The 8,973-nt window shown below is 53.2% G+C and overlaps 2 protein-coding genes across 2 annotated transcripts in view; one reads left to right on the forward strand and one right to left on the reverse strand.

Moving 5' to 3' along the window:
* The window catches only part of TRPV5 (transient receptor potential cation channel subfamily V member 5), a 33,282-nt gene extending 25,194 nt beyond the window's left edge, over positions 1–8,088 (reverse strand). The window contains exons 1-5 of the mRNA XM_047097580.1: positions 7,831–8,088; positions 3,479–4,286; positions 2,933–3,142; positions 593–690; positions 316–438 (exon numbers count right to left, since the gene is read on the reverse strand). Of these exons, the coding sequence (XP_046953536.1) occupies positions 316–438; positions 593–690; positions 2,933–3,060 (349 nt within the window). The 5' untranslated portion in view covers positions 3,061–3,142; positions 3,479–4,286; positions 7,831–8,088. The remainder of the gene's footprint in view (positions 1–315; positions 439–592; positions 691–2,932; positions 3,143–3,478; positions 4,287–7,830) is intronic.
* LLCFC1 (LLLL and CFNLAS motif containing 1) lies at positions 3,435–8,962 on the forward strand. The gene is given in 4 exon segments (XM_047095260.1): positions 3,435–3,466; positions 3,768–3,927; positions 7,983–8,196; positions 8,784–8,962. Coding segments are annotated over 4 exon segments (585 nt in total).
* The last annotated feature ends 11 nt before the right edge of the window (positions 8,963–8,973 follow it).

The raw sequence follows: 8,973 nt of genomic DNA on the forward strand, positions 1-8,973 counted from the left end.
CCTGAAGTCATTATTACACTATATGTTAACTAACTTGGATTTAAATTATAAATCAATCAATCAATCAATCAATCAATAAAGGGCAGCTGCGTTTGGAGCACTCTATGAAGAGATGAATCTCAAAAAAAAAAAGAAAGAAAGTCACGGATGCTAAAGGCCAAGACTGGGACGTATGCATGCCTTCCAACTCAAGGGCAGCCTTCCTGAACCCTCTAGCACCTCTTCCCAGGCCACCCTTCGGAGACCCATTTTAAGAGGTGACATCAGACTCTCCCACACCTGTCTCCACCTTGAACTACTGTGTGGGCTCCTCACCTACAAATGGCTCACACAAGGTGGGCTCCTTGACCAGCTCCGGGGCAGCCTCTATCAGCACCACGGCGGCCTCGAGATTGTCATAGAGGGCCGCTATATGCAGTGCGGTCTCCCCCAAGGCTCCTGGAGGGGAGTAAGATAGGAGTGTCAAACACCTCCAAGAACATCTTGAGGAAGGGGCTCTGGCTCAAGGCTCTCTCCCTGCTTCCTCGCAGAAATCCTCAGCGTCCTGGGGCGAGGCAGGGCAGGTGGCCTGGCTCCATCACACCCAACCCACCTCTCTGTCGGAAATCACAGCTTCGGTCCAGCAGAAGTTTCTTGAGGGCACACAGGTCATTTTCCTTGGCTGCCTGAAGCAGTGGAGACTCTCGGATCCTGGGAGAAGATGAACGTGAGTCCAGTAGAGACAGAATCACTGAGAGGCCAAAGGCAGAGAGAGGATCAGAGACCTTCTCTGTGTGGAACAGATACGAGTCACACAGTGTGCAGTGACACATTGCAAAGAGTCGTTAACTGGACTCTAGCTGAGGGTCAGACTGGGGTGAGAGTTTCCCCCATGGTTGTGTCATTGCCAGCTCTGCCCAAGTCTGGTGGGGGGTGGTTGGCGGTGGGGGGGGAGGCCTCAAGGCTCCAGTGGGCAGAAGACTTGTGGGGGCAGAAGGGGCCCATGCTGCAGAGCTGGTGGCCCTGATGACCCTGACAGGAGGCCATCGGGCCTCGCTGAATCCACCTAAGCTGAGTAAATGTTTTCACCCCTGCTCCCAGGCCTGCTGAGCTAGCTCTCCTTAGGCTAAGGGAGTCAGAGAGACCAGAGGGGCAGAGAGGCAGAGAGGGACCAGCTGTTGGAACTTAGGCGATTTACAAGCTGCCAAAATTCCAAATACCCCTCAGGGCTGCTCAGAGTCAGATCCACGCTGGGGGGGGGGGGACGGGGGGGGGTGCGGAGGACGGATTCCTTCCGTGTTTTACCCCATTCATAACTGAGGAGGATCATAGCCTTGGGCTCCTCTGGGAACCTAGCAGCTAGGAGCAGAAGCCCTGTGGAGGTATCCGTCCTAAGGCACTTCTTGTCAGTTCATCTTTGTTTCTTCCCTGCCTGGATGAACCAAACAAAAGCTAAAGCTGCAGGCACAAATCAGATCCCAGGGTGAATACAAGGCAGGGGAGGGTCACGAGGGGAGAAATGAGAAGCAAACAGACTGACCAGTGCTTCCCCTGGTGTCCCCAGGTCCCCCATCCTCTCTTCCAATTGTCCTGTGAGCCAGGGGGAAGAATATTTTTATTTAAAGAAGAAGCTTTTTATCTTGAGGTGGAGCTCAGGTCTGCCCATTAGAAAAGCACTCTCAGGAGGGACCAGCAGAGTAAGGGCCAGCGCCCTCCCCACCTCACCTAGACCCTCAGGGTGAATAGTCCCAGCTCAGGGTAACCAGGGCTAACCTGGTTTCACCCCCTGTGCTGGACGCACCGCACACAGCCTCAGCACCCGGGCCTCTAGCGCACCGCCGTCTGCGGAGGGCAGGTCCAGAACCCAGCTCTCTCTCCAAGACTGCCCTGGCCTCACCCTGAAGTTTCGAGGGAGGTGGGGAGGCCAAAGGTTCCCTCACAGGGCCTGGGGTGGGGGTTGGTGAGCAAGCAGAGAGCCTTTCCCAAATGAGGGCTCCGACTGCAGCCACAGCCAGCTGTACCGTTTGTGAGGCCCAGCGCGAAAGAAAAATGTAGGACTCCCGGTTCGAAAATTAAGAATTTCAAGTTGACCACAGCAGCGCATTAAACCAAGTGCAGGGGTTTTCTGCAACACGGGATCCTGTGCCATTGTAGAGGCCACCTGCCCACGAGGCCAGCCCTGGCTGGACCGCAGGCCTGCTACTGTCTGCTCACCCCATCCCCAGGCAGCTCTCAGATGGGTGACAGGTTCCCCAGATGCTCTGAGGCAGAGGCCCACCTGCAGGATATAGGTCCCCGCCCTGGCCGCTGCTTTTCTGTGAAACACATCAGCCCCACCTGACCTGCAGGCATCCCCCGGGCAGGCACAGGCCTCATTCAGTCTACTGATGATCCTCCCGACCCAGCATTCCGCTGCACAAAGTAGACACTCAATAAAAGGTAGATAAGCTGAGTTTCCCTCATCAGCTGGTCAGCTCCAGAAGTTCTACAGAACACAGCTCTCCTCCTCTTTTTCACACAAGCAATTTTCCTTCACGCTAATGGGAATGCTTCGCTCTTTCTCCAGGCAACAAGTCTTCCAAAACCTGCAGGATCTCGTGCCTTCCCCGGTAATTTGCTCCCCACCAGCCTTCACCTGCCTGTCCTCCCCCTCCCCCAATCTGCTTTCTTCTATCCTTCTTCTGTTCCTGTCCCTTTCTGTCCCCCAGCCCCCTCCTCCACCAGCCAGGCAGGTTGGAGCTGTAGTGTCACTTTGTCCCTGGCTTCGAATCTACACTGAGTCTCCTCCTGCCCACTGACAGAGACAGCTGGGGTTCGGAAGGAGTGGGCTGGGTGCACCCGACCACCTGACACTGAATGCTGGGCCGCTGCAAGCAGAGATACAGCAGCGGAGTGGATCAGAGGGTTGGGGGATCAGGGGGAGGTGGGACGTGGCACGACTGGGGCAGCCTACCTCTTCTGTTGCAGCATGTGGGCCTCGTCCAGATGCTGATCCCAGTCCTGCTCTCTGAGCAGCCAGGAGGCCAGAAGTTTCTGGAGTTGGACCCTGGGCCCCTCTGCCTTAGGTGGAGGAGACCCCATATTGTCTTCTTTCAGGCACTGGCAGGTTAGGGAATGTGGTAAAAGGAGCCGGTCTAGGAGTCCACAGAGGAGGAGGCGGGGTCTGTTTGGGGTTGGGACTGAGAGTGAGTATATCTCCAGTGTGACTTGTGTATACAGCGTGCAGTTTGTGGGTGGAGTGTGTGTGTATGCAGTGAGGTGACTGGGGGCCCTGCCAGGAGAATGTGGCTTTACCTGGAGGGGAGGAGCTCTCTCTAGAGAGCCCCCGGGCACAGAACCTGCTCTAGAGTTGGGAGGGGAGGTGGAGGAGGGAACTTCCTTCCCAGCAGTGGGCTGGGGCTGCAGGGGTGACAGGGGAAGGCTAGGAGGCTATGGGATGTAGAGGGGGAGCAAGGATGAAGCCCAGAATGTGGGCCCCACATGCAAGGTGAGCACTTACTGGGATATAGGAAAGTAGAAAAGTAAAAGCCCTCCAGCTTGACAATCAGGCAGGTTCTGGTTTGAACTCTGGCTCTAGGCCCCTTACAGGTCAGTTAAGTGAGCTTCCCAGGCCTCAGTCTTCCAATCTGTAGAACGGGGCCAATAATTGTACTGTCTCATGTGTCTGTAAAGCCTGAGCGTAAGAGTTCAGTGACTATTGGTTCTCCTTCCGCAGATGGGCTCCAAGCCCTGAGCGCTGCTTGTCTGCATTGCGGTCTTTGTGGTTGTCTCTGTTCTCAACCTTGCAGCCAGCCTCCCGGAGGCTTCCAGGCCACGTCCTCAGTGAAACTTCTCTTCCTTCCCAGCTTTGTGGAGCCCCAGTCAGGGGAGACCCCAGAACTGGAACAGCAGGAGCTGAGCCGAGGTGGTGGACAGAGAAATCTGGGGACTCTCTTCGGGAATGATGAGGCAGGACTGAGGACACATGACCTTTTGTGTTATTTTCTAATAGGGTGGTTTCTATTTCTCTTCTGATTGGAAATGCTTGTTACTGAATTCGAGTCACCCGGGAGACAGATGCGGTACCTGGGAACAGGCTGAGGGCTCTCCTAATTTTCTAAAGAGAAGGGCAGAGCACAGAGAGGGAGGGTGATGGCCCACGGCTAGTAACAAAACTAGACTGGCTTTAAAGTTGGAAACTTAGCTCCAAATCGTCCGCCATAACTTGCTTTTTCTTCTGAATCTTCGGCCTGTACAGATGTGAGAGACTTGGGGGGACACAGGACCTTGGGGGGTCTTCAGGAGCAGGGGACTCCCCTCTTCTTTTACTACAAGATTGAAGGATGGACAAAGTGACCTTTATAGAAGGGGAATTGAAAGGAAAACAAATAAGGAAAGGGAGAGGGGATGCCAGAGACCAGGAGGAACCATGCTCTCACCCAGGTGGTAGGGAGGTGCCAGCTGGGAAAGGGGAGGGGGGTCACCTTGTAGGGCAACTTTCTGCTTTGCTGGGGGTTGGGGCTGTGTGGGATGGTAATGGCCTCTGAAGCCTTGGGACTTCCAGTCTAAGGAGATGGACTGAGTGATAAGGTTGAGGTGGGGGTTGTAGATGCTCTGATAAGCAGGGACTGGCAGAGGAAGGAGGCCCGCCTAAGAAATACTCAACCCATAAAGCTAATCCTGGAGGCGGTGGGGGCGGGGAGGGACCGGCCCAGTCAGAGCCGCACAGAGCAGGTACAGGGGGGCTCGCCACCAAGGGCCCCGTCCTTGGGGCTGGGGTTGGGGAGAGAGGGGGGCTCAGGAACAGGTGCCCCCATCTGGGTCTTCACCCTCTCACTGGCCCAGGCTGGCTGCACAGGTCCAATTCTAAATTTTTTTTTTTAATGTTTTTATTTATCTTTGAAGGAGAGAGAAACAGAGCATGAGCGGGGGAGGAGCGGGAAGAGAGGGAGACACAGAATTTGAAGCAGGCTCTAGGCTCTAAGCCGTCAGCACAGAGCCCGATGCTCAAACTCACGAACCGTGAGATCGTGACCTGAGCTGAAGTCGGACACCCAACCAACTGAGCCACCCAGGTGCCCCATTCACAAGTGCACCTCTATGAGGATAGTTTTTGATAAATACAGCACAGTACTGTAAACATATTTTCTCTTCCATATGATTTTCTTAACAGTGTATTTCCTCTAGCGTACTTTGTTATAAAAACACAACATATAATACATATAGCATACAAAATATGTGCCAGTCGATAGTTTGCTATCGGTAAGGCTTGTAGTCAACAGTAGACCATTAGTAGTTAGGTTTGGGGGAGTCAAAAGTATATACTTGGACTTTTGACTGCTTGGGGGGTTAGTGCCCCTAACCTCGTGTTGTTCGAGGGTCAGCCGTAGCCCTGATCTTTAAGGAGTTGCCTGCTCTCCGCTGGCTTTCTCCCCTGACTCCTTCTCCTTTGTCATACCCCCCTCCACCACCTTATTTCTCCCTCGTCCCTTCTCATGCTCCCTCAGCCTTCAGTGGACAAGAACACCTAGGACCCCTCTCCCCCCAGGTAGCAGCTTCCCTCAGTCTCAGGACAGTCCCTGATGGCCCCTAGGGGACCAGGAGCCCCTCACTACACTTTCAGGTCCCAGAGCCTCTTGGTGTCAAAGCAGTCAGAACTCTTATTTGGATGTGATGTAGGGAGAGGGAAATGCATCGTGCCTGGATTTTATCTTTTTAGGAAATACACTCCCACCCCACATACCTACAGCCATGTAAGGAAAGGATTTGAATACACTTTAAAACATTAATAGTGATTAACACTGAATAGTGGAATTACTGACCCTTTTTGTTTTCCAGACTTCTTAAATTGCTTTTGTACTAAAACAAATTAAATTCCTGCCCGAATTATCTCTCCCAACACAGGGAACCAGCAGCAGGTGGTGAGGAAACACAAGGAACGGTGGTCAGTACAACCCAGTTCTTTTCACGCCTCCCTGTTCCACCCCCAGCATCCCTCCCCATCCACACGCACTGAGCCTGGATTTGCTTCTCTTTTTGCCTGGAACCAAGAAGCTCCTCCCCCAAAGTAACCAGATTAGTGACTTTTTTCCACCCAAGCATTGTTTCCTGGACATGAAGGTCAATGAGTGCACGGTAGGGGTGAACAGGGTCACCTGCTTACTTGAATCTTTCTTCCCCCACCGTCCAGTGACCTCGTGTACCACTCCCCAGTCACCTGGCCTGGGTGGGCGGGAAGTATACAAGAGGTTGCAGCTGTCCCAGGGGGGCCTCCTGGTGAGCACTCTGCTAGCAGAGGTCCAGCTGTACTCCATGTCTACAATTCCGTCTTCCAGAAAGGGTACACGTTCCTGCACATGCACTTGGTGGTTCACTCAGGCGTGGGATGCATGGGCTCCACGAGTGGTGTGAGAGGGTTGTGATAGCTCAAGTGTGCCCACAATCTCCTCCCACCTACCCCAGCACCTGCCCTGCATTGCTTTCTGGTTTACCAGGGCAGGACTCCATCCTACCTCCCCAATCCCACCTGCCCCATCCCCAGCCATCTCTGCTCTGGGAAGCAGATAATTAGCCACCGCCCATTACTGCCAGCAGGTCTGTGCTCACCAGCTTCACGGGCCTGGCAGGCATTGGGGCTTTGAGGCAAGTTTCTGGAAATCTGTTATTTGGGATCCTGGCCTCGATGCCATGCTGCTGCTTCTTTAAAGACTCTAACTACAGGGCACCTAGGTGGCTCAGTCAGTTGAGTGTCCAACTCTTGATTCCATTCAGGTCATGATCTCACAGCTCGTGAGTTCAAGAGCCCGCGTTGGGCTCTGTGCTGACAGCGCAAAGCCTGCTTGGGATTCTCTCTCTCTCTCTCTCTCTCTCTCTGCCCATTCTCTTTCTGTGTCTCTCTCTGCCCCTCCCCAGCTCATATGCGTGCTCTCTCTCTCTCTCAAAATAAATAAATAAAACTTAAAAAAAAAAAGACTCTGCTTCCATCAAGCAAGGAGTTTGGAGGATGAGCCTCTAACAACTTTTTCTTTGTGTCTGAGAGTATGAGGGGCTGTAAAATGAGAGAAGAGGGGTTTGTCTACCAGTTCAAGAGGCCAAAGGCTTAGGGAGAGGAAAGTCTAGGGGAGGGTGAAGAATGAGGGAATGATTTCTGCTTGGGCACAGGGTACCCCATTCTCTGTCTCTCTCTCTCTATGTACACATGCATGTGTGTGTGCGTGTGTGTGTGTGTGTGCATGTACACGCACACACACCGTGTACTCTTTTCTCCCCCAACACCTATGCCTCTCTACCTTCCTCTGTTTTGGTGGACCTGAGTTTCAGGTACAGCCCAGGACTTGAGGATCCAATATTTCCACATCTGCTCTGGGCCACATTCTATACAAGCCACTTACCTTAGAGAATGGCTGCATGGAAGAGAGGAAGCTGTGATGTTTGGAATCAAAAGAGGTGGTCAAGGGGCACCTGTGTGGTTCAGTCGGTTAAGTGCCTGACTCTCAATTTTGGTTCAGGTTATGATCTTGAGGTTTGAGCCCTGTGTTACACTCTACACTGACAGCATGGAGTCTACTCGGGATTCTCTCTCCCTCTCTCTCAAAATAAATAAATAAACACTAAAACAAAGAGGTGGTCGAGAGTCCTGCTCCGCCCTTTATTGTCTGTGTGATGTTAAGCAGAAGAGTCATTTCTTTTGTGAACCTCAGTTTCCTCATCTATATGATGGGTATGATGACACTACTACTTTGGGTCCCAGTTGCTATATCGATCTCATGATGTAATGGATGTGAAAGTACTTCACAAACTCTGAAGTCATTTTGTTGCCCTCCACAGGATGATGCAGTAGGATCATCCTAGAAGCCTCTGCTGGCTACTCACCACTGTCTTGCCTGGCAAGGGAACTCTCTAGTGACCTGAATGAGGGGCAGGCCCATGGCTGTGATGTCACAAAGCTCATGACGTCAGAGGTCCTATGGAAGGGAAGGGAAGAAAACGGTGCAGGGAAGTGGTAAGGGCTGGGACAGGGACAGGGGAGGGAGGTGGGGGGAGCCGACTGGGCATAGGGGAGTAGGGAAGACCAAAGGTGGTGGATGGGCAGGCCCATGACTTCCCTGGGCTCCCAGCTCTGCAGGGCAGCATTCCTGGCCGCCATCTTGCTGCTGCTGCGGGTCAAGGGAGCGAAGCTTCAGAAAGGCAGACTGGATCCCAACGAGAGGAGTCAGAACGAGAAAACACCCTCCACAGGTAGGACAACAGTGTCTGGAGCTAGGGATCAGACCTCTTTGGAGTCAGCCCCCCAGTTCCTATCAGGCTGGAGTGAAACCTGAGATAGGTCGGGTTGTGGGGAGAGAAGCCCAGTCCCTTATTATTGTAGCGTGAGAGAGTCAGGTAAAGGGGTTAGAGCAGGGTTCTTAGCGGGGGACGTATTCAGAGACATACCACAGGCTGGCTAGAGCACCACACAGGTGGCTTTCGTGTGTATGGGCAGGGGTGCATTTATCTTGGAAGAGGTTGTAGTTTCCATCCCTTCCCTGGGGTGGTCCCTCCAACCCCAAGTGTTGTAATGCTTTGGAGGAGGCCGTTTGAGGTAGAAATGGGGTATGTGCGCACCTGAGTTGGGGCTGTGATTGAATACAGACCAGAGGAGACCTCCAGATGGAGCACCGCCTCCCTGGCCAAGGATAAGGGGATGCACAATTGGGCCAAAAGCCCCAGGCCCTAACTTCTTCTCAGACTCTCTAACTTCATCACCTTTCTGGTATAGGCCAGGATCTGGGCAGGGGCAGGTTAGGATCGGCCCTTTCAGTGCCTCCCCCTCTCCACGGTTGCAGACCAGGATCAAGAGAACTTTGAAGAGCACTTTGTGGCCTCCTCCGTGGGGGAGATGTGGCAGGTTGTGGACATGGCCCAGCAAGAGGATGACGGGACATCAGACACAGCAGCCCTTCGTGACCACCTATTTAACCTAGCCTTCTGCTTCAATCTGGCCAGCATCATGGTTTTTTTATGAGGGACATTGAG

This window comes from Lynx rufus, unplaced genomic scaffold (assembly GCF_022079265.1).
Source record: "Lynx rufus isolate CCGP_SWC_20201006 ecotype Redwood Valley unplaced genomic scaffold, mLynRuf1.p SCAF_4, whole genome shotgun sequence".
NCBI classification, from domain to species: domain Eukaryota; kingdom Metazoa; phylum Chordata; class Mammalia; order Carnivora; family Felidae; genus Lynx; species Lynx rufus.